We start from the raw sequence: 25,731 nt of genomic DNA, 5'->3' as shown, positions 1-25,731 counted from the left end.
TGAGGTCAAGCAAGACAAAGTCATCGGCGTAACCCATCCATTGCAGCATGACAGTCTCAGCAGCCCAAATAGGGGCCCTTTGGACTCAGTCCTGGCGCCTTTGGCGCCATTCTCATATTGGACAACAGTCCTGGCGCCATAGGCGCCAGGCTCATAAAAGATGACTTTGTGTAGAAAGGTGCTTGGTGTAAACTTACCTGATGCAGACCATGCAACATCCAGGCCATCTAGAGGCCTGAATGGGACTACTTTATCTTTGGGGACTACTTAACCACACGGGTGTGGCCGGAGGAAGAATACATAGCTGAGAGGAAGGATACATACCTGGAACTACTTTGAAGGCTATTTAAGCCACGCCCAAGCAGCAACTCACGCTTTGCGTTGTTCTGCATCTAGCAGCTGGACGCTCACCGTGTCTGCTCCTGCATCCTGACTTCTGCCACACCCGCCAGCATCCTGGAACACCTGCAAAGGGAGAAGAGAAGAGAATAGAAGAAAGAAGAGTCCTTACCTGCTAAATCCGCATCCCGGAGACATTTCGCCGACGATCCTGAAAAGGAAGACATTCATTTTAAAAGCACATTGCATCGATAGCTGCAGCGCCGCATTCCACTCACCTTTAATGGGCGCCTCCATGTTCATCAGCGACCATCTGGATCCGCAGCCACATTTCAGCGCCTAGGGAGAAAGACAAGAATAAAGGTGAGCTAGGGAAGAGAATAAGAAAACCTTAATTTTCCATCATAAGACTTATCTGTTGGGTCATTCCCACTTCATTTCGGGTCGGTGCCGCATCCTGGCATTTCCGGACCCCGGCCCCTAAGGGGAAAAAAGAGACATCAGCGTTAGTGAGCGAATGCTAAGACATTACCTGAACGCTCATTAAAGACTTACCTGATATCTACTGGAACTGCACCTCTCACTTCGGGTCGGTGCCATATCTCCGGCATTTCCGAACCCCGGCCCCTATGGGGAAAAAAGACACAAGGATTAGTGCATTAATTCAAGGACACTAAAGGAACCTCATCAAGCAACTCGCCTGAGTTTCCTTCGTCGGTTCCATTGCTCATCTCGGAATCTTTGTTCTGCACCTGAAATAGAGACAACGGACAATTATTATTTCTGGCTCATACTTAAAAACAGAATTCTCACAGTATTTTACCGGGAAGGTCAAGCAAACTTGAACTCTCTACAATCCAAGATCCAGTGAAGTAACTGGATTACAACGCGCCCCTGCATCAGAAGCAGGATGGAGAGCTGTCCTTTCAGACCCTAAGGTGAGACTTCACGGGGAATCGCAGAAGGGTTTTGTGGAGGGTGAGAAGGGAGTGGGAGGCTTACAGATTATCCCGCAGATTGTTAATACTCCCTTTTCACACACAGAAGGATAATTCTGCGAGCCAGACAAGCCAGATTTGAGGGTCCGGTCCTGTCCATCTTCCGAGTCCTGCGCTTCACCATAGAAGAGGCAACAGCACTCCAAACCAGGCCTGCGCCTCCGTGGGAGTCAGGTGAGCGTAACACTTTCTCCCTGAAGTTAGTGGGATTTTGATATGGGGTTTTTAGTGGGATTTCTGGATCAATGCCTTGCTGGATAGGATCAGCTATGGTTTGGCCTTGCAGTAGAGTCTGGAATCATACAAAGGTGGATCTGGAATGTCAGGATATGCAGGCGCTGGAAATGCAGGAGAGCGTGTGTCTAGAGTTCTGTCAGCCACCCTTATTTATAAGCCATGGTGACATCATAGGATTATATGGTGGGGCAGGCTTAGCTGGGCACGCCTTTAAACAACTGGATTGGTCAGGGGCAATTGCTACCGCCTTCCTGTCAGCTGGTTGGACTTTTAGAGACATGATATCAGCTTTATGATGTGGGTTTACTATATCCAGAACCTCCCACAGTTAATTTTGCCAAAACCCAGTTTTGACATAAATGGCACATTTTTACAGTTGTGGCATCTTAACCAATTACATAGACAGATTACATATTTCACGCAGAGCCTGACAGTCCAATTTTCACAGTCGTAGGACTTTGTTTCGCCCGTCTAATAGGTTTTGCGATTTTCTGTGATAAATATTTGACCTAAAATTCTATAACTTTATACATGGGTATAGATTATCATAAGGCATGTAAGTATTGAATTTCACTGCGGCATTATGTACACTTTCCTCAAACTGTCCAATTCTCTGCTGTTTCTGTTCCCAATATGGCAGTGAAGGCTACCACGTCTTAAATTAAAACCCACAAAATTACATTTAAACTTAACTTTTTACATTCCTGCGAAGTCCTATTGCAAAGATAAGTCTTAAAGGTGTATTAATAGTATTTAGAGCCAAAATGGTCAGCATCGTTCACCATGTAAGGGCATAGTTCCAAGGCTGCTCTTGAATTGGCTTTGAAGCTCAAGTCGCAGGGACGTATGATTTCCTTTTTCACATGTCCGTGTCCCAGAATTCCTATTGTAAAATGCCTCAGCCCAGTCAAAAGTCTGATGAGCCTGTGATATGTGGCCTTCTGGCCCATTCAAAGTTTCCCAAGGTAGCAATTGGCACTCATGGCTCCTTCTTTCGGGGGTTAGGCCACTCCTTTGGTCAGCCAAATGTCCCTTGACCCATGGCAGAAACCTGTTTGGCAAGTTTTCAGAAGGCAGCCCATGTCTTTATTTCTTATTTTATTTTGTTTTTAATCAAATTCAAGCCTGTTGAATAAAACATCCCATATTTGTTTCCCAGCAAAAAACCCTTTACATTGCTAGGCCAAAACCGGGCCTTCTTTCAACATTACACTTTTAAAACGGGCATTTTTCCTTATTTGCAAAAGCGCATTTTAACACATGGTGAAGTCTGCTGGGCTGACCATTTCAAAAGGTTTTCCCTCTGAATTCCCCACATAGTTTTGCAGCCATGGTCAGTTTCACTTATACAACAACCTGTTTAAGGAACGGGTCCAATGAAATTGACGTAGGCCCAGAGAGCCAGTCTCTTTTCCAGCATGGATAGTTGACATTTTGTAACTCAAACATCAAGCGTTTTCCCATGCGACTGAAAGGAAGCTTCTTTTGATCTCTCAGATTTGGCTGACACAGCCTGTCATACTGGGATACTGTTGTATTTTGCTGGAGCAGAAGCTGGTTATGGGTGGGCATGGCAGGGCCTCATTGATGAAAGGAGTGTGATGTTGAACAGATGGAAATGGCATCAGGGCGCCATCATTATAAATCCAAATGCCTTTTTCAAGGGGAATGTGGATAAAGCAGCAAAGCAGTGCTGCTTGTCAATTTTCTTCTTGGTGCATCTAAGCAACACACTGGCAGGCTTTCTCAGTGTTGCCCCCCTGTTCTATCCTGTCCAATAGGTGCTTGGCAAGATGGTGCAGCCATCATTTTGTAGCTGTGAGACGCAGTTTTGATGCATGGCAATGGTGCTCCAAGGAGTCCGTGCAACCATTTTGCTGTTAACTGCTGAAGTGCAGCTGGATGATGTGAGGAAGTACCGCTCCCATCACTCTGGGCAGTGGTTGGCGCAACTACTATGGGCGATGGTACAGAAAGAGGAACGGGCAGCTCTCTCTCCTTCAAAGGAGACTTTAGATTTGTTTTTCCGCCCCGTGATACGCTGCTCATGTTAAAAAGGCAGGGGAGTCTTCCACAAGATACCACACTGCAGTCATATCCTATGTTGATGAAGAACTCTGAATAAGTAGCTACATACCCGGTCAGCTCCTCAGTAGATAAATAGACCAAAGAAGTAGCATATTTTTCCTCTTCGCATTGAAAGTCTGCTCTTATGTTGTTGGTGTTGATAGTGAAAAGTTGAATGATTCAATGGAACAGTTCCAAGACATGTGAGCGATTCAGATAAACTTTGCAAAATAGACTTTTGACTTGTAGGACCCTTTCAATATTTGGAGATATGTTGACTTACTCTGAAGAACCTCCTTGATTGCCCTTCCCTAACTTGGCAGGGAGAACAGAAGCGGGCAGGGCACAGGATGAGACCATTTCTTTGTCGCGTACTTTAGTCCCCAGTGAAGGCTCAGAGATGACAGATAGCAGGTGGAACAGCTGGCTCAGATAATATACAGGGATTGATTCCCGCTGTTTTGTGTGTTCAGGCAGTGAATCCTTCGGTTTGTTTGAAGAACCATCACCTTGTATCCCCACAGTGGGATGTTTGTTATGAAGCCGAGTACTGGAGGACGGTTTCGAGGTCGAGTTCATGTTGTCCGTGGCTATACCAGCATCCGATAAGCAGCAATGTCTGCACAACGCAGTTGTTCTTGGTTTTTGGTCCCTGTCAATCCTTTTTATTTTTGCTTTCCAACAAAGATAGTAGGATCTTTTGAGTTGGGACAAAGGGTTGCTTTTCTCGTATCCACTTCCGTCCCAGCTTGTTTAGTTTCAATCGTGTGCTTGAGTGCAGCCGAGGGCTGAGATCCAAAAACTCACTTTGTGTTCATGCCTTTACATGGATCTGCTTCCTTCAAAATGACAACAGAATCTAAGTGTTCTCACTCTTGACCGGATTGACAATGGTCACAAATTTCTTGGTGGGGTAGACCATCTCCGCATACTTCTTAGCTTGACAAATGACTTTTCGCTTCTTCCGCTGTGGCCGTACCATTCTCTCAATGTTGATTGAAGACGAGGAGATAGCAGGCTTGTCAACAGAGGAGATTGGTGAAACAGTTGTAGCAGTGATTGCCATGTCCTTCTGTAGGTGGCCCAAGTGCCTTTCAATGTAGACTGCAATAAGTCAAAATGTTATAGGTCCTGCTGTTTCAGGTGTTTTAAAATATCACAAATCTGTGAAAACACTAATGACAAAGAGGTCTCCGAAACTCCAAACATGGTTGCTAAATCATCACTCTGGACGCTATGGGTACTCTGCTGCAAAATGTTTGACAGATTTGGCGAATCTGATAGTCCATCACCTACAGTTAAGTCACTAGTGTCACCATTAGTTCCCGAAGAGGCTCCTGAGCGGATAGACAAATCCAATCTGTCCACAGTGACAGCCACAGTATGTGGGTGCTGTGCCTCAGTGCAGTCAGTAGTTGACAAGGGAAAGGCTAATCCTGTGCCAGTATTACCGACCCCAGTGTGCACTTGGTTAGGCACCGTAATATCTGTGGAAGAGAGTCCTCCAACCATGCTCCCTGTCAGCTCCAGAGTGTTCGTGATGATAACAGCAGGAAGTGGTTCTCCCTCCTGCTCAGGACCCAGACTGTGGCATAGTGAAGAGGTGACAGCCTCCAGTAGTTTTGAGCCAATGCAGGGGACAGAGGCTGATAATTCAGCCATTAGTTGGCTATTGAAGCCCAGCTGAATTAGGTCATTTTCCATGGTGATGTTGGAAGGAGAAGTTGAAGTCTGTGATTTTAGTTTGTGATCTTGAATACAAAACCCCTTTGTTCTTGCCTAATTGCACTGTTTTCCGAGGGCAAGATTTTGGAGCGTTGTTGGGAGTAGCGTTTGATGTTTTCGCCCCCTCGGATATCAGATCATCACAGGCCCCCAAATTGTTGGTCATGCAGTCGCTGTTTACTGAAGGAATCTGACAATTAGGCTCCTTATCCTCATCACTTTGCGTAAGAATGTTGATACTGTTTCAGTCTTGGCTACTTCGCTAATCCGTGAAGTAGAGGAGTTGTGTTCAAATTGCTCCACTAGACTGGCATCAAAAATCAATTTGGAAAGAGCTATGGTGTTGCTTCTAGTCCCCATAGATTGTGTAGTGAGGCTCACCCCTGCTATAATCATAGACGGTGAATCCTTTATTTTAGTGTAGTGACTTAAATTTAGCAATAAAACAATTAATCTAATTCTGGTGAAGGGAGAAGAGGAGATCCTCACCACAAATTGATAGCTCGATGCTGATGGTGTAATCCGGACAATGTCCCGGCTCGCCGCAAGTCCCAGGCACCAAACACTCTGCTCACTCTGCGTGGAGTGAGTCTTAAGAGTGGTATGCTGGACAGACCTCCAGAAACAAGTGACGTGGAAAGACTCCAGGTAGAGGCAGCAACGAGGAAAGACTCCCCCGCAGTAAAGTTCACCTCTACAAAACCAATCAGGAATCCTCGGTTTGAAATGCAGTTGTTATAAAAAAGCAACGTTGCAGAGTTACAAACACTCTGCTCACTCTGTCCCTGCCTTATCTCTCATATTTTATGTTTTTACCCCCTTTTCTCTCTGTTCTCAATATTTCTCCTAGATGTGTCAAAGCCTCCCTGTGCCCCACATCCTAAGTACTGGAACTCTGCCTCTTTCGATTTGTTCTTCCTCTTCTTTGCCCATTTTGGGTGCCAAGCTCAAAACTTTCTTCTCCTTCTTAATGCTTTTTTCACTTTATCATCCATCATGTTCATGCTATTGTACCATTCATTCCTGTTCTGTGCTTAGACGTATGCCCTTTATAAATAAATAAATACAAATACCCACATACAACATTAGTAACACTGCTCAAAGCCTTTGTCAGCAATCTTTTATAAATGGATCACCAACAGCCTGCACTTGGCTGTAGCTCCAGAGGGACCTGTAAGGTTCCCTGCCTGGCTCTGGGTGCTACCCTGAGCCAGTGGATGTTGGACCTGGGGCAGCATGGGGAGGATCCCCATATCACCTTACTCTAGTCCCTGACATAGGAAAGACAACAATCACATTGCTGTATCATATGCCACTCTCAGGCGTCCCGTCCTACCCCCAAAGGCTATTGGGGAAGACCAGTGATAAGTGCTTAGTGCTTGACCTAATCTTTGTCAAAACCGCCCCTACTGAACAGAGAGCATCCATTTAAGGGGAACCCGTCCTATGTAATTGACGAAGTTAGCACAAACCATGATACTGTTGATGGCTCACTCGGCACATCAAAGGCGTTATGTTTGGAGATCTGCAGTACCTGAAATGTGCACTGCTGTCCTATGCATAATTGTTTTAAGCCCATGACTTCAAATGAAGCAAAATGTGGGAAGCATTGTTACAACAAGACTATTCCCTAGCAACAAAATCATGTGCTGGGCAAGCAAAGTGTCACGTCCCCGCTCACAAAATATTACCGATGAATATGAACATTTGAAAGCGTACCCAGCAGTTCCCAGCAGTTATTAGTCTGTAACTTTCACTCTGGAACCATCGCATCCATCATCCCAGTGCAGACAGCCTCAGAGAGGGCCATGGTAGCAAATCTTAGAACCCAAATGGCAGACAGGCCAGATAAATGCTTCGTCCAACTTCCTGAATCTCAATTAGCCTCTGATGCACTCAAGAGCCTTACAGTCACAGCCTTTACTCGGTTAACGTTCACAGGTGTCTGAAAGACCCAACACGGGGGGAGGAGAGAACAGAGTATAAATGCAACCAGTCCTATTTGCTGAGTGTACTTAGTTGCAGCATGTTGTGGCTGACGTTTGGAGTATGGTATAAGGCCTATAGGCCTGAGGAGTATTGAAGGTGTTTTAGATGAGCAGGGGTACCAAGATAAGGCAATGTGACATTGTAGGAGATGGTAAAAGATTGGAGTAGGTGGTAAATACCTGTTGGAGGCGGTAGCTATAGGAGGAGGTGTTAATGGACTGTAAGAAGTGGTAACATCAGAGGAGGTGGTGTAAGTTTGGATGAAGTTAAAAGAAGGTACAATCGTTTCAGAGAAGTGAATGGAAATGAGGTGCAGGGGTACAGTCCTGAAGGTGGAGAGGGAACATGGATTCTAAAGTGGTAGTGGAAAATCCAGGCTTCAACACCAATTAGTGTTATTGGAGGCATTACAATGGGAAGTAGAGGAGAAATGTAATAAGCGATCTCGGACTTGATCCCTAGAAGCGACACATTGCTAAACTGCCATCGGTACGAGACGCATGAAAGTCAGCATGTAGTTAGCTTACAATGATTGACCCAGCATGGGGGACAAATGGACTTGGTGTCCCGGAAGGAGAAACATTTGCTTTGATTGATCTTTCAGTTGCTCTTTGAATTTGTGTTGGATATTTAACCTTGTTAAAATAAGATCAAAAATACTGTCTTCTGGGTCCAGCTGTGTATGTTTCGCACAAGCCCTCAGTGGCTGGTTTATAAGCAGGACCCCCCATAACACCCCAGATGCATGCGATCCAAGCAACAGAAGAAGTCCCTACTTGGGAAGATGAATGCCAACTACAGGCTGAAGTGTCGTCAAAGCTTAAGGACAATAACCTTTGTGAAGCAGGACTCTGAACTAGTTAGGCCCACTTGTTCAAAGGAAGGAAGCACTATGGAGGTCACCTTTGTTGAGTACTTTGTCTTGTGGTTAATGGCTTTGTCAATGATGGTTCTAGCAGCGGTCTTCCGCCATCCCTCTGTTGCCGCCAAGTCTCCTGATAGTTGACTCCAGCGGTCCACTAAAGTGTGACCCCATATCCTCTCCTAACATCCAAAATTCTATCGGGGCACCTCCTACATTCAGACTCCTGAACCACTGCCCGAACATTGACTGCCAACTGAGGGACACCCATGACCTCGCGCAATAATATTTGATAAGAATCTTTTGTTGGTTCCTCAGGTTAATGCAGTACTGTGCAACTGTTTCTTACTTTAGACTTCTCCATAATATCTTTCATTTGTTTACCAATGACAGTACAGGGACGTCATTTGGGCGTTGCCAGGGGTCGCAATAGCGACCCTTGAGGTTTCCCTTGCTACCCATGTGGTCGCTCTTGCTACACCTAAAAACTTTTTTGCAAAAAAGTTGTTTGTTTTTTAATGTAAGCTCTTGGGCTGTTGCCAGCACCATGTGGCTTTTTGTTTCTGGAGTGGCGGGCTTTCTTGTTCAGGCCTCTTAAAAAAAACAGGGGGTTCCACAAGTGTAACACTTTCAGCAGTGACCCTAAATAAGAAAGTATTGCAATAACAAATAATTTGTCGTTCTGGAATTCCATGCAATAAATGCTAGACTCATTAAAGGTTAATTTCAGGCACACTTCATTGTGATATCGTAACCATATATTTTTTAGTGTACTTAGGAACAATGCTATGTGATGCCACTTCCAGTTTTGTTAAGGGGTGAAAGGTCGTGTTACACCGGTTCCCATGATGTCACTTCTGGGTGGGGTCAAATGACATCACTTCAAGGATAATGTGGTGTCACTTCCGCTACCCCTGGCATTTGGTGAAATGACACCCCTATGGACAGTAGTGTTCAGTATAGGCGATCACAGCTAGCATCACATCTTGGCTGGACTACTCCAACTCTATTTTAGGTGCCCTAATATTTTTATCAATCTTTTGCAAATAGTACAAAATTCGGCAGTCCGTCTCCTGGCGGGGTTAAGGAGAACTAAGCATATTGCGCCAACAGTGCACCAGCTAAATTAGCTACCTTTTCTGTCCCAAATTTAATTGAAGTCTTTCTGCAATCTAGTTCTGCTCGCCTCCTTGGGGGTTCCACATTTCTCCAAATATGGATGTGGAGGATAGTAATCCCATACCAAGCCTGAACCGGTTTCAAGCACACAAAGAGGCTACTTCCTGGGCTCCTTATGTGGGCCTGCAAAGAGGATGCCCATATATGGCCATATCTGCTCCTGCCCAGGAGGAAGTCAGCCATAATGACAATGGAGCTGTGAGCAGCTAGGAATGAAACACAGACACATGTTTACGGTTTTGGGCAAAGACTTTTATTAAAATGAAAGTGGGTTTTGGAAAACGCCTCTCTAACCCTATTCTAAAAGGTGTTTCCCTTCCTGAAACAAAAACGAAGAATCTGTCAGTGTTAGAATGTCCAAAACAAAACCGTCCTGTGTTCTATTCTGACCCTCACACTCTAATAAACTAAATTCATAGGTGGAAATGGAAAGGGGGATGTATGTTATTATTTAGAATACGAACATTTCAAATAAAAAAAATGTCGAATTCTAAATGTCCGTATTCTAAATAATAACCCCACACCTAAATTACCTTTGTTTAATCCGCACCCCAACCCCCTTATTTACCTTTTGGAGGGATTCTTCGCTGTGTGCCGCTGAGTCCCTGCAGCGCCAGTTCCCTTCACTTCCGTGGATGAGAACCGCTGCAGGGTCCTTTCCTTTTTTTAAAAAACTTTGTTTTGGATGTGGGGACACACCCTGCCACCCCTGCTTCCCTTGCTCGCTATAATGAAAACCGAATGGTAGAAAGGTTTGGAATTTTCAGCTGTATGTAATTTTGGTACAGCTGAAATCCGATCATTTCAACCATTCAGGGTTTTTTTAACTCTATTTTCGTGCAATACTGGAAAAGGGTAATGTCTTTGGCCTTGAACGTTTTTAGAAAAGTGTTCAATAAAAGAATAAATAACTCCAACATAAAAGGTCTTCAATGATAAGGATCCTTGCTCCAGGGGGTGGTTCCCTTCCCCTAGATTCTTCTTTGCTTTCTGAGTTTTTCACAAGGAGCAGCTCCTTATGCCTTTTTTGTCCAGCAACCACACTGATGCACAAAACTGTCTGGTGTTCTAGTTTTGTCTTGTCAGGATACCTGGTATACTTTCCTACCAGGTTTTCCTCCTTCCCGGTTGGTTAATACAATCCTTTTTCTAGTCCTGATATAGCCTTCTCAGGACTTCTTTAATTTCTGTACTTTCTGTGCACTGTTCAGCTTGTCCTTGCTTGGTACACTTTACACCCGGACTTTCTTCACACACACTTGCCACTGCCTGGTATTTGCTCCTGCCAGGGCTTCCTGTGATCTCACACTTGTAACTGGCTGGTATTTTCTCCTGCCAGGGCGTCTTATAATCGCACACTTGTAGTTGTCTGCTGTCCTCTCGTACCAGGACTTCTTGGAATAATACACTTGTAAACTGCCTGGTATACTCCCTCTGCCGGGACTTCATGTACTCGTACACTTCAGATTTGCATGTTTTCCTTCTTTGATAATTTATCTTCTTGATATATTATCTTGTCCAGGTTTTCTCATATATTTGTACTGTGTACACTGACAAACCTGAATGTTTTTCACTTGCAGTTTGTTTCCCTTGTCCACAAAAAATTGTCTTTCAGCTCCTTCATTCACGATTACTTGCATTCGGCAAGGCCGCTGATGCACCCCGGTCTTCCTTTGTGAACTCGCCGGTTCTTGTTGGTGTTCCTGGATTCTCTCACGGCCAGTGGTGACAGTGTTTCGGTGCTTTCCTTCCCACAACCACCTTCTCTCGCTTTCCTGTCTCTCGCAGTTTCTGATGGGCTTGTCTGCTTTGTTCCAGGCTGCGGTATGTTAAATGCTGCTTTTCAACACCTGCAAACGCCCAGGAGTATATCGTCGGCTCCTGGCATCTTCCTTCTCCTTGGCTTTCGAGCCGGTCATCTCCACCGCACTGGTCCAGCCCTTCAGTCTGTCTGCACCAAGAGGAGCATCTGTCTGCTGCCAAAAGCATACCTCCACTCTCTGCTTCTGCTCTTTAAATTTCTCAGCCATTGGTGCCTGCACCCAACAACTAGAGTGCTCCTTGTGCTTGTGACCTTCTTTGCTCTGCATTACTCTGTTTCTTTTCCTCGTCGCAGTATTTTGGTAGTTGTGGGAATGGTAGTCCCTTCCTGATAATTTGCATGAAAAACCTGGATAAGTATTCTTAATGGTTGTCAATGGCAAGTCAATCTTGAATGATTTGTATATGGAATCTGAGAAGGTGTTTTCATAGGTTTCACAAGGCAGATCAAAGTTTGAAGGTTGGCCTATGGGTCTTGGGAAAAGGTTTTCAATACCCTTCATAGGTGGATGAGGAGACTTGTAACAATATGCCGTGAGGGTATCAGGTATGGGAGAGTTATCCGCAAGAGTAAATGGGGAATACATGTGTCTTCCGATGAAGTCATATCATCTCCCCAGAGGTTATCTCCCCCAATGTGATCTTCCCTCATATAGCTGCCACCAGGGTCCATCCACTTTGTATTGTAAATAATACTGCCATGCAGTCAAAAAATAAAGAGTTGGACAGGAGTGCACCCAAAAAGGTAAAAAATAAAGGTACCACTGCCAACAGCCTACGTGGGCTTCACTTGCAATGGGCAAAATACCCATAGTACAAAAAGAATGGGAAAATGAGGTTTCCCTGCACCACTGTCATCAAAGAGGTAGTAGTGCTACAATAGACTGAAACAGGGGATAGGGTTCTGTTGTGTAAGGGAAGGTTTGCTACCTCCCCTCCATACACCTTTATGGAACCCCCAACCTTTTGCTATTGCTTGTATCCTGACCTGACTTTTGAAGGTACATTAAGCCTTTTTGCTTCACTTACCTTGCTTAGTTTATCTGTTTTGGGGGCACTGATCAGTCGCTTTGCCTATCAGTGCAGGGGTAACTCTTTACCCACTACAAAATTCCTTTTTGTGTTTAAGCTGCACACATAGCCTTACAGTAAGGTGCTGCAGGGATACTATGTATCCTTTATTATTTAAAGTAACATTTTTGTTATTTGCATGATGTGTCCGAGACTGGCTGATAACAGCGGATATGTTTCTGCCGTGGTTTTTATTTTTCTCGCATGCACTTTTACATTTTACTGCATAATGGCTGTGCTGCAAGTTTTTCTCCTGTTCTTTGGCCAGTTTATCACTTGGTCTTCTTTCTGCCCTCACAGTTCTGGAAACTCCATATAAGAAAAGCCCTTTCCTGGGCAAAGCAGTGTTATTTGGCCCGATATGGGGCCTAGACTGTCTGGTCTTAGTCCACATCTTAACAAAAGTGTGTCTGTTGCTGAGCAGATGTAAAGGCAGGAAGCTGTCCATGGTTGGACAGCCCCTGCCTGTTTCAATGGTGCAGATCTTTGCCATTGGTGGGGTGACCCCAGCTCGAATTTAGAACTCAGGACTCTTATAGTAATTCTTCAGGTCTTTGTTGATGCCAAGACCCAGTTGAACAGGAGCGTGTTGCTAAATGAACAACCGGTCCTGACCCTTGCTCGAGGATCCTGCCCTTGGTAGCCTTGGGAAGTGTCACGGGATCACTGTGTGGATTGACTAGCTCTCTATTGGGCCTATTCGCTTCACCAGTCCCTGTACCAAGTTCGAGCTTGCGGCCCACAGAGACTTAACTTTTGAGACAAAAAGCATCCCCCTGCAGTGGCTGCTAACAAGAATGAAGACCAGCTTTTTTGTCTGTGCCGCAAAGGTCACCTTCCACCGCCTGAGCACAATTATCGTTGTTGAATACCGTCTTTATCGCTACAGAGGTCTCGTGGGGACCTCAGAATCGTGGCAGTATTCATCTCGTCCTGGTCATCCATATGTCCATTCACAGGAAATGTCTCCCAGGGTGCAGAACATCTGATTTAACCAGGCCCAATCCTGACACCAAAGTGATCTCTGCTACCGCAACCACTAGACCAGCTCCAAAAAATTGGGCCCAGCGCATTCACAAACCTCAGGGGTAGATTATAAAGTAATAAGGGTAAAGGGGTGGGTTTACATACCTGCATCTATCCCCTCCTTTCATAGGGTTTAACAGGTGCGAAGTCCTTAACCTACTGCTCCCTTGCCTAGTCGTGATCGGTGGAATTCTGACCAAGGGTCCCACAGGGCTTTCCCTACATTGGTGGTATTGGAAGAGGACACCTAAAGAACTTAGTTGAGCTTTATTCTTACATTCCTGGAACACTTGCATCCACTAGCTAGCTTTGCCACAACATGTACTGCTACTTTTAAAGACTCCTTACTCCCTACAAAGGCCACACTTTGTGAGTTGTGACTCTTAGGGCACTAGACCCATCCTCATTAGTGAGAAGACTTTTTATAAAGCAGTGTAATCATGTTTTAACTGGTTCCTCAGTACTTATCTGTTTCTAACCGGTACTACAATACTTAATAGTTTTTCTTCACTTCTACTTACTTTACTGCATAAACTTAACTTATCTGAACTTTACGTAACTGCTTTAAAAGTAATGTGTTTGTGCTCTTTGGCAAGAGCACCCCATGGTTATTGTATATATCGGCAAAGTGTGGATTTGGTGATATTACTTCCCTATTATGTCCATTGCAAGGAATGTGTCAGACCTAAAAATATTGTATTGTATTTTTATAGTGTCTAACTTGAATTATTGACGTGCTCTGTGTGCATCTCATTGAACCAATGCTCCATCCCAAAGTTCGCCTGAGTCTAGACCTTACAGCGCAATCACCTACTGTGATAGTTTGGCTAAACTGTAGTGTCTTTTCTCTGTTCACTAGCCTAGCCTGGCCTCAACAACTTTGCCACAGGTTTGATTCTGAAAATCCACCTGACCTTTTCCACTGCACTGATAGCCTTAAAGACTGACCAGTGCCCCCAAAACAAAATAAGCCAGGGAGAAGATTAAAAAAAGCCCTTATGCCCACAGAAATCAGGTCAGGGCCACCAAATATTTGCAGGTATTCTGCCATTCCCATTGAAGTAGATGGGGAAGCCCCAGAAAAGGAAAATGTGTCCTAACATACTCTGAAGCATCCAGTCACTGTTGACAAGAGAAAGTAACCCACTCACTAAAGGCAAGACTGGAACGGCTCTTAAATTGGATGTAAAAAGTGGATGTAAAATTACTGAGCAGACCAAGCATGATGAGCAATATTCTAATCTAAGCATATCCATCTACTAAATAAATTAAAGCTGGAGAAGCCCATTTTCAGAAAAGTATTTCGACTGGATTGTGTCCTCCAACATATTCCTCATCTTTGATAATCACGTCCAGCTTCGGCTGCTCCGGGAAAAAATGTTCCCTCGGCACAGGGCGCCGTGCGTTGATGGCATCAATGTCCCTCGAAGGCCATTGATGTCATCGGATGTAGAAGTAGCACGCGCGGTGCTTGTTGGCCTCAGTTCCATTTTTCCGCAAACGTGTTTTCTTCAGAGACTCGGCACGCCTCGCTGGTATTTGTTTACTATGCAGTTTCTTGAGAAGAAGAAAAAATCCTATGACGACATGTCTTCGTCGTCGACCCAGACTACACCTCACTCGGGTTTCAAAAAATGCGATTCGAAAAAATTTCCATTACGGATCTGCATCGCTTTTGCCTGTGGTGTTAGGGGGAAGACCATGACACAGATTCCTGCTCGAAGTGCCAGGCAATGACAGGAAAGGCCCTGCGAGAACAGAAGGGGGGGTTGCAGATAGGCGGTGAAAGTAAAACCGATCGTTCCTCAATCGTCGAGTCTGGAGATTGTTTTCCTCGACGCAAGGTTGGCAAAAAGAGATTGAGATCCCATAGTGGCTCTCGCCACTCCTCATCCTCGACCAAACGATCGAAGAGACTGCACCATCAGTCGCCATCCTCTTCATCATCGTCGGACTAATCCCCCAGAAAATGTAAGTGCCCCACCAAACATTCATCTGCAGAGTCGGAGGAATTTCGTTTGAAAATGCTAGATATATTCGAAAAGGTATAAAAATGGAGATGAGGCGTGCATTCTGGTTCCCAGTCAGATTTACCTGCTAAAGCAACAGTCAGTCTTCTCCTCCAAACGTTTTCTTGACTCTATCAATCATCAGGGAGGCTGTTTTCCTTTTCCTTTTCAGGTGTGTCTGGTTAATTCTCATTAAAGTCTCTAAGGATTCTGGTACATGTAGTCGCACAATTTTTTCAATGCAGGTGACTAGGAACCAACTCTCCTCCAAAGCACAAATCTTACCCTTGATAGGGGGTGGGGGGGAAACCATGTTTATGGCTCTCCATAGTAAGGCATGATGACCCTGGTGCTGCTGCCTCTTGAGCCCGGGACACTTGAAACACTGTAAAAAATGGAGATGAGGCGCGCACTCTAGTTCCCTACACTGGAGAGCCATAATCCTGGTTTTCCCCCCTTTCACTGCCAAGGGTATGATGTGTGTTTTGGAGGGGAGTCTTTCACTGGTCACCTGAATTGTTTAAATGGGTTCACTAGATTGACCATAATTCCTAGAGACTGCAACTGCATTTTTATTGGTTTAACCTGAATTGAATGGCCACTCAGCCTCCCTGATGAGTATTGCAGATACGAAAGCGCTTGGAGGAGTACAACAGTGCAAGAAGGGAATTAACCCTGTGAACTTTATTGGGATTTAACCCTGTGAATATTTTGGACACTTTGGGATTCAACCCTTTAATGATTTTTGGATACTTGTTCAGGTAATATAGTGGCCAGGATTTGGAGTGCACGCCTCGCCCCTGATTTTTTTAACATTATATTCGAAAAGGGCAAGCCTCAGTATGCGCCTTCTTCAGAAGCCGGCCAAGAGCATTCCCGTTCCTACACTCGCGCGCCCTCGAGCCCGGGTGGTCGAAGGAAGGCCCATCGAGAACCATCGAGGTCTCTGATGGGGAAGAAAAAGGCGCCCGAGTCATGGCAAATGCTTGAGATCCTCGACCAAGGCCAAATCTTCGAAGGAGGCGTTAAAAATCCTCTACGCTATCGTCGCCATTGCTATTGACGCAATCAACGCTGTGCTCGACGTCGACACCAAAATCGAAGCCGATGATTCCGGTGGTTCCAGCACAGACTTCTGAACATACTAAAACTGATAAGGGTGCCAAATTAAAGCCTCCTTTGAAACAGTCTACATCTTTGGTGGTTACTGAAAAAATGTTTACCCCTTTGCCAAGAAAGGAGTATTTTAAATCCCTTTCTTCAATTTATGAGAGGGAAGAAAGATCGGAAGAAGAGGAGGTCCCCTTTGGCCTTGAATTTGGAACTCCAAATGTTCCAGAATATCTAATTTCGGAGGAGAGTAAGATGAAAGACCTTGTGGACACACTGCATAATGCCAGTGGTGTTGACACATCGCCTGAAACAGACTTCGGTAAGCCAGAGCCAGGGCAACACGCTGACTTTGTATTGGCACCTCATGTCAAAAGTAGTAGAATATCTAGGCTGTGCTAGACCACCAGTTCAGTTCTTCCAAGATGGTCTTACAGACATTCTGGACCAAGGTCCACCTACAGACCCAATCTTACCCTTTTATGTGGCCTTACAAAATAGGGTGGCCAAAAATTGGGAGTCCCCGGATTCTATCCCTGCGGTGGATAAATCCTTCATGAGAAAATACTGCCCTGCCTGTAGCGACCCGGCTATCTGTACAAGCACCCCACTCCGGAGAGTCTGGTCCAGGTAGCCACAGCTACATCTAATAAAGCGGCGTACCCTACCATCCCTCCGGACAGGGACAACAAGTGTGTGGACGGATGGGCGCGGAAGGTATTTTCATTTGGGAGTATGGCCTTGAAGTCAGCCAACTCCACATGTGCCTTATCCACAATTTCGTACACACTGTGGGAGTGCATAGCAATGGCGGCGGAGCACATCCCAGGAGGGGAAGCAAAGGGAGTGTTTGCTAGCTATCGATAAAGATGGCAAAGGAGCCCGGCGTGAATTTCTTCAATCTGGATTGGACACTGCGGACAGCGTTAGCATGTCCATGGCTACGAGCACGGTGATGCACAGATTTGTGTGGTTACGGAAGTCGGGTTTTGCACTGGACATGGCATCTCGTCTCCTTAACATGCCCTTTGACGGGTCTCACCTGTATGGCAACAAGGTTGACGAGTGTCTTGAGAGGTGGCAGACCTCAAAGGCGGCTGCCAAATCTTTAGGGGCCGCTGTTAGTCAACCTCAGCCTTTCCGTTCTTCAGGACAGACATGGAGGGGACGATCCTATCGTTACTACTCCTCATTTGGAAAGGCGAGAGGAATGGCCGGTCAGAGACCAAAGGGAAAAACCCTTGTGGTGAACGAGGTAAAAGTGCAAAGCCAGCTCCAGCTGCAGCTTCTTTGCCATCAGCTGCTGAAGCAACCACCCCAAAACCACTTTGATGTGCCAGTCCATCTCAAGCACAGAAAATACCTGAGGTTCGCCATTGGCGGCTCGTGCTATAAATTTTGAGTCCTGCCTTTTGGGTTCACCTCCGCCCGAGGGTCTTCACCAAACTGATGGTGCTGGTGGCAGCGCATCTCAGGAGAGGGAGGATTTACATCTACCCCTACCTGGACGAATGGCTGATCAGGGTGCGTTCTCCCGAACAAGCCCTGGATCATCTCAGTCACCTGCCACTCCCTTCACAGACTGGGCTTCTCCCTCAATTTCTAGAAGTCACATATCACACCTTCCCAACAGCTCCAGTATATCAGAGCTGTATTAGACACATCCTTGGGAAAGAGCTCACCACCCAAGACGAGGGTTCAAGACATTCTTCAGATGGTTACCAAATTTCAAACTGCCCAGAATCTTCCGGCCTTCGATTTCTTGCGGTTGCTCGACCTCATGGCATCCGGCATTTTTCTGGTGCCAGAAGCCCACGTGAGAATGAGATCCCTTCAATGGGCTCTAAGAACTCAATGGTCCCAGTACTCAGGAAAGATGATGGACCTACTTCAGGTTCCAAGCAAGGTCGCACAGGATCTTCTGTGGTGATCCTGCGAAGACAATATTCTGGAAAAGAACATTTTTGACAGCCATGGCCAGAGATTACAGTAGTGACGGACGCCTCACTCACGGGATGGGGAGCACATGACAACGATCTGGCAGTCAGCGGTCGTTGGTCTCCATCGGAGTCCAAACTACATATCAACCTTTTGGAGCTGAGGACAATCAGACTAGCGCTGAAGGCCTTCCTGCCCTTGGTCAGGGGAAAGAATGTCCTTATAATGACAGACAACAGTGGCCATGCATTATGTCAACAAGAGAGGTGGTGTTGGGTCACTACCATTGTGCAGAGAGGCAATGCAGCTCTGGTTCTGGGCAATTTGAGAAGGAATCTCCTTATCGACTGTTCACCTAGCCGGGGAGGAGAACATGACGGCGGACGTTCTGAGCAGGCAGAGCACAGTATCCCACAAGTGGGAAATAGCTCACGAAGTCCTTCAAGAGATCTTCACCCTTTGGGGTGAACCTGTTTGCCACTGCAATAAACCGAAAGTGCAAAAGGTACTGCTCAAGGGAATTTACTCCGAGACGAGCTCTAGGAGACACGTTCGTGGTGGCTTGGGAATTCCCACTGCTATACAAGTTTCCACCGATCCCCATCGTTCCTCAAGTAATCAGGAGGTTTAGACTATTCGGAAACAGCATGATCTTAATTGCCCCGGATTGGGCCAGGAGAACATGGTACCCAGACCTTCTGGATATGTCCATCTGTCCTCGATACATCTTCCACAAAGAGAGAATCTTCTCTCACAGAGGGAGCGTCAGGTTCTCCATCCAGAGATCAACACTCTCAACCTTCACGTTTGGTTTCTGAAAGGTTGAGGTACAAGGATTGGGACCTCCCGGATCACGTGATGGAGGTGTTGCTTTTGGCAAGAAGGCCAGCAACAAAATCTCTGTGCCGTTGAAACAAGTTCTGCGACTGGTGCAAGGAGAAGAATGTTGACCCTTTTCTATGTTCAACTCCGGAGGTGTTATCTTTTCTCCTATCATTAGCACACAAAGGTCTTAATGTTGGGACCATTAAAGGTTACCTAGCAGCGCTTTCTATTTTCAAGCGCTCTTTGGAAGAATGCTCCTACTTTAAAATTCCCTTGGTTATTCAATTTCTAAAGGGCTCACCAACGTGTTCCCACTTTCTTATTTTCAGGTTCCAATTTGGGACCTTAACCTGGCTCTAAAGTTTTTAATGTGTGTCCCATTTGAACCCTTGCACACATGTCCATCGAGATTATTGACCTTCAAAACCATATTGTTGGTTGCATTGACATTTGCACTTAGAGTGAGCAAGTTGCCGGAACTTTCTTCCAGGCCACCCTATACTGTATTCCACAAAGACAGGGTTGTTTTGATGGTAAAACCATCCTTCCTACGTAAGGTTGTATCTGATTTTCATCTAAATCAAAAGATTGTTCTGCCGGCGTTTTACCCCCGCCGCATCCCAGTAAAAAGGAAGAAAGGCTCCAAAGATTGGACCCTAGAAGAGCTTTAAGTTTCTACATTTCTAGGTTCTCCAAACTTAGAGTGGATGACCAACTCTTTATTGGATACACCGGAAAGAAATTGGGACAAGCTGTTTCGAAACAGACTTTATCAAGGTGGATTATACTTGGCATCTCAGAATGTTACAAATTGACAGGCAAGGAAACCGGCAGAGGGCTTGAGAGTTCATTCTACCAGAGGTATAGCCTCTTAGGCAGCCCTTCAAAGGGGTGTACCAATTAAATCTATTTGTGATGCTGCAACATAGTCATTGTTGCACACATTCACAAAATATTACTGTCTAGATGCTTCCCACTCTCGAGATGTGGCTTTCGGTAAGGCGGTGCTGTATTCGGCGTTATAAAATGCAGACCATTTCAAATTCTACTCCCTCCAATTCTCAATTCTGCATAATGCTGTGGGAGTCTATCAAAGATGAGGAATACGTTGGCGGACACAATCCATTTGAAGAACAAATTACTTACCAACTGCTAACGTTCTTTCGAGTGGATGTTCCTCCAACGTATTCCTCATCGCCCTCCCAGCCTACCCCTCTTTAGAATTTCCTATGCTGTTACAGCTTTCGTTATCGTAAGGCTGACTACTGCTTGCCTACGGCCAACACGAATAGGAGGGAAAAACAGAACTGAGGTCAACAGGCGTCGCACGTGCTACTTATACATCCAATGACGTCACCCTCGACTGAGGCCTTCAAGGGACATGGACTCGACGCCATCGACGCACGGCGCCCTCTGCCGAGGGAAGTTTTTTTTCCAAAGCAGCCGAAGCTGGACGGGATTATCAAAGATGAGGAATATGTTGGAGAATCATCCAGTCGAAAGAACGTTACCAGTTGGTAAGTAACATGGTCTTCTCTTATATCTATGCTTGCAAACATGATTTGTAAAAAGGATATGAAGAGAATCTCAAATATATTGTACCATTCTTTTTCAAGCTGTTTTCTTTTTTCTTTGTAGAAATAAAGATGTCCCATTTAATCATCGGGATTTTTGGTATGCTACCTACACATTGTATAGTGTTTCCGAAAAGACAGATAATGAAGATAAAATGAGTGATAATGCCAGTGGCAGTTCAGGCAGTGATCAGACACCCTCTAGCAGGCAACACACCATGGTCTCCTTCTTGAAACCTGTGCTGAAGCAGATCATAATGGCTGGAAAGTCCATGCAATTGCTGAAGAACTTGAAATGCAGAAATGGCTCCCTGCTGCAGTCAGCCTCAAGAGGTAAATGTAGACTTATTTTCAGTTGCATAATGCTTTATTATGTTTGGATATTTTTTTCTTACACTGGCTACTGACATTTTTCTGTGCAATTTATCCTTGTTATTTACGATGATGTTGATAACCATTGTCATTATCACCCCATTTATTTTATGATCGTTGTTAAATAGGAATTCAATGTGGTTTGGAATAAAAGACCTTTTACAGTTATTGTCGTCATACCCCTACGTCCTTTCCTCTTTTCCCCATACTGGTTCGGCACCCCTCCATAGGGATCGAACCGGAGTCATGTGCACTGCAAAATGTGCTGCCCTTTTCATTTTAAAGATCTGTGTCGATGAACAAGGATCTGCCCTGCTTACTCTGGTGCTGCCCATCAGTCCTCTTTCAATGGATGATATGCTTCCACAGATTCCTCATCTGGATAGATATCCTCCAGCGCAAGGAATTAGTTAAATAGGAATTCAAAATGTGCGTTGCAATCGTTTGTAATAAAAGACCCTTTACAGTTACTACCATCATACCCCTATGTCCTGTGCCCTTTTCCCCATGCTGGTCGGGCACCCGTGCGGGGGGATGGAACCAGAGACATTTGCACTGCAAAATATGCTTCCCCTTTCCACATCTGGATAGATATCCTCCAGCGCAAGGTGTTCTAGGAAAATCCCAGCGGGGGGTGCAGTGTGGCTGAAAGGTTCTGCTGCTATAAAATTGTCCCTGTTGGACCACCACGACAGATTGTTGGTCACTGTCCTCGAAACCCTGAAGACATCCAACATGTCGCTGTAAAACTGACAATTGGCCATGAAGCAGCCACTGTTAGGAGCACATCCTCAACCTGGCCTCTGGCACCAGGCAAATGGAGGAGGCTGAGAAAGGGTGAGGCTGGTAGCTTGTGTTAGTTCTAACATCCTGTTTCGGAGCCACCCAGAGAACCTACGCTGGTTGCAACTAATTCCTGAGTCCAAGCGGACCTCCTGGAGAAATTTCGGAAGAAATCCGACTGTATTTGACCGTGATATCTGTGAAACCAAGTTCGGCGTGGGAGGCGGGAAGCAGAAGCCGGGGAGAAGTACCGCGGTGCGGCCACCTTAGCCCGCTGGCTGGGATTCGTCTTCGGGCTGCACGGTGGGCAGAGCCTGCGGGGCTATCTGGCAGCAATACGGAGGCTCCTCTTTTCTGCACGCAACTACATTGCTGCAACACAGCGAGTATCCGTGAAGGCGTCCAGGCTGCGGTGCTGTCTCACTGCTCTGCTGGGCTGTGGCAGTCCTCCCCCTGCTGATACGGCGGACCGGCCCCTTGGACCATCGGACGCGTGATTATAATCTGAGAACACTTCGCCTCCGGTCTGGAGTGACACGCCCGCGACGCTGGGCTGCCCATGTATCCCTGAACCGACTTAGCAACACTGCAGCCGAAACGGGAGGGAGCTGGCATACCCAGATCGCGCCCTCAGCACCGACCCCGAACATTGGCGGACCTCTCTGGGCGTCGATCCTAGTCCTGAGGGCAGGCAAATACATCTGACGGAACTGGGCGGTGGCTGCTGGTGGGACCTGTACACTACCCTGACTCTTCAGCTGCAACCGGTCGCTGGGCTGTGTGAGTGTGCACGACCGGCGGTGCCAGTTATACGGCCCGCTACGCGTTAGTGACTGGAAACCTGCAACTCAGGGCGAGGGAACGAGCCCTGTGAGGTGTGAACGGCACTAGACTCCATGCACGTGAACACCGGGAAGTACGTGTAATCCATCTGGTGAGAGGAGCATTAAATGGGTCCTGCGCGCGAAGATGAATGCTTGTGTGACTGGTAGGGGGAAATGCTTCATTTGCCTATTTATTCAGAGTAAACAACAAAACGAAACTAACATTTTAGTCGCATGTAAAATCACTGTGCATGTAATGCTTTGATCCTGGACTGGCATCAGCGGGGTTGAGCAGTGGGGGCGAGCGCAAAGGTTAATACCAGTTGTGCAGGCGGCAGCAGGTTACATGACGGCTTGGAGCTGTGGGATGAGAGAGGTGGCACAGGATACTGGTGTATATCACGCAATAGATGTGCTGCGTCGCTGCAGCAACGCCGGGGCTCGTTTGGCGCGCTGAACCGTGCTACATCTTGCTAGACATAAGAAGCTGTGTTTGTGGCCAAATACCACCACCCCGCACGCCACGGATAATTACTCTGACAAAAACCCTCTGTGCGACACTTTGTGACAACTTCGACATTGCTGGTTGCTGCTGTGTACAGCTGTGTTGGGACCGAGTGAACCAATCCGGAATAAATGCTGCTCCCACTAACTGGACACCAGTCGTAAGCAGTTATAAACCGCCAACATAGAGGTGGTAGCCTCATGGTCTGATAACCTGATACGGGAAAACTGCCGGCACGTTTATAGACCCCTGAAAAGGATAGATCTTAGTAGCTGTGAATACACCCCGCCTCGCAGTGACCAATGCAATACTACCTGTGACCGCATAGCGACCGCCTGAACAACTGCCAAGTAGATGGCTTCAGGGATGGGTTTAGCAAACCATTAAACACATCATGCAGCTGGAATATCGGGAGGGCTAGGATCTGAAGGGCCAAAACGCGTACTGCGAATGATAACCTCCTTGCTATAAGCACGTGGGAAGACACAGCACATTCAAGCAGTGGACCGCCATACAAATAGTTTGAGAACCATCCGTCGGAAATGCAGCAATAAATACAAGAGTAACTGCATAACTGCTCCCGAGTAATATAGGAACTCCCACATTAGACGGATCTCAGCCCGCTTCCTGTCCCCTCCAGGCCCTACGAGACAGAGACTTGGTGGCTGCGTCGGAGTGTCCCACAGCTCCTGATCAGATTGCTGACTGGGTGTCTCTGGCCCAGCGCCTGGTGAGGGCCATACACAGGCACTCTGCTCCTAACACGGTCTTCCCCTGCAGATACGTCCCACCACAGAATTGAGAAGCTAAGGGGACAAATCTCCTTCTGGGTACCACACTACGTAAACACCTCTAGATTTACCAGCGACAAAGTGTGAAGATATATTGAGATCTACAGGGTAGGCACACCCAGCGTCCGTACTTGCCCGCCCCTGCCGTGTTTACTTGTGCTCGCCAGCCGCATCAGAGGCTAAGCGACATCTATACTCCATCTCTTCGGCGATGACAAAAGGAGCCGGCTCTAAGAAGACGACTGGACCTATGGTCTCCTTCACAAGCAGCCAGTCCCAGCCATCATGCCACCACTATCGGTTGATCCCCCAGTGACATCCTCCGACAACTCGAGATACGATCCACTCCTTGCCACCGTACAAAGTGGGTTTATGTCAGTCAACGTGAAATTAGACGATATTGTCGCCACCATTGGCTCACTGAACGCTTGTGTTGAAAAGGAGAGCGCACGAGTGACGGTGGCAGAGACTAGGATCAGCAATAATGAGATTCGATCGGACAAAACACTCGTGATATCACCCTATTAAAAAGCGAGATGACCAAACTGCGTGGCAAATGTGATGACCTAGAGTCCAGGTCCCGACGTAATAACATCCGTATAGTGGGGGTGGCGGAATCCTTTTGCAAGGGCCCCATGGAAACGCACGTTGAAGCACCTTTGAAATCCCTGTTCGGCAAAGATGCCTTCTCGAGCCATTTTTTGGTGGAGAGGGCCCACCGCACGCTGACACGGCGCCCAAATTTGGTGTCTCCCTTATCCCCCCCGCCCCGCACCATAGTCACTAAACTGCTGAACTATAGAGATAGGGACACGGCTCTTCTGCTTGCAAGAGAGATGGGACCCCTCCGACATGAAGGCGACCCTATTCACATTTATCCGGACTTTGCTGCGGGGTTACAAGTTCAAAGAAGGTCATACTACCAAGTCAAGAAACAACTCTGCCTGCAACAAGTTCCGTATGCCTTGATTTTCCTGGCGAAGTTGCGAATACAGCATGGGGGCCGTGCACACTTTTACGAACATCCCACTGCCGCCATGGACTACATAGAGGCTACGATCCCGCTTCCACTGCAGGGACAAAGACCGGATCAAAATAAGTCCCCCCAGGCGACTGGTTGTGTTGGCCATAATATCCTTTAATGTTTGCAGAGTGAAAATGGGATGCCTGGGTGGCACCGATTGACATTTGTTTTTATATGCCGGATGGTTGGTGCACGACTACGGCAGTTGTGAGCCACAACATATGCACCTCCGGAGGGTTCCATAAGTTGAAGGAAGGGTTTCATCATCATGTTGGGGTTGACAGTGTGGGGAGGGGGGAAATGGGGAAACGTTTTACCCTTGGCACTAGGCTGGGGCATGTTGGGGTTGTTAAAAGTTTAAAATTAGAGTGTTATGTCGCCACAGGCGCTGTCGGATGGGCTGGTACACACCATCATATAAAAGATAGTATTGTGATAAATGGCGCGGAAAACAAATTTTGACAGAGGGTTGACTTTTAAATTGCTCTCCTGCAATGTGCAGTGGCTCAATAACCCGGTTAAGGTCAGAAAGGTTGCTGCGTATATAACAAGACACAGCCCACAGATATTGTTGCTTCAGGAGACGCACGCACTTAGTAATGTGAACTTCAGTTTTCACTCCCGCTGGGGCCCCCTCCGAAACTATAAGGAATACTCTGCCC

General features: G+C 46.4%; 1 protein-coding gene across 1 annotated transcript in view; it reads left to right on the top strand.

Moving 5' to 3' along the window:
• The window catches only part of TUBGCP5 (tubulin gamma complex component 5), a 1,250,274-nt gene that overhangs the window by 503,746 nt on the left and 720,797 nt on the right, over positions 1-25,731 (top strand). Inside the window, exon 13 of the mRNA XM_069636613.1 lies at positions 20,835-21,103. Within this exon, the coding sequence (XP_069492714.1) occupies positions 20,835-21,103 (269 nt within the window). The remainder of the gene's footprint in view (positions 1-20,834; positions 21,104-25,731) is intronic.

This window comes from Ambystoma mexicanum, chromosome 7p (genome assembly GCF_040938575.1).
Source record: "Ambystoma mexicanum isolate Mex_15411 chromosome 7p, UKY_AmexF1_1, whole genome shotgun sequence".
Lineage (NCBI taxonomy): Eukaryota > Metazoa > Chordata > Amphibia > Caudata > Ambystomatidae > Ambystoma > Ambystoma mexicanum.
The sequence above is the reverse complement of the archived record's forward strand: the minus strand, read 5'-3'. Positions and strand labels throughout refer to the sequence as shown.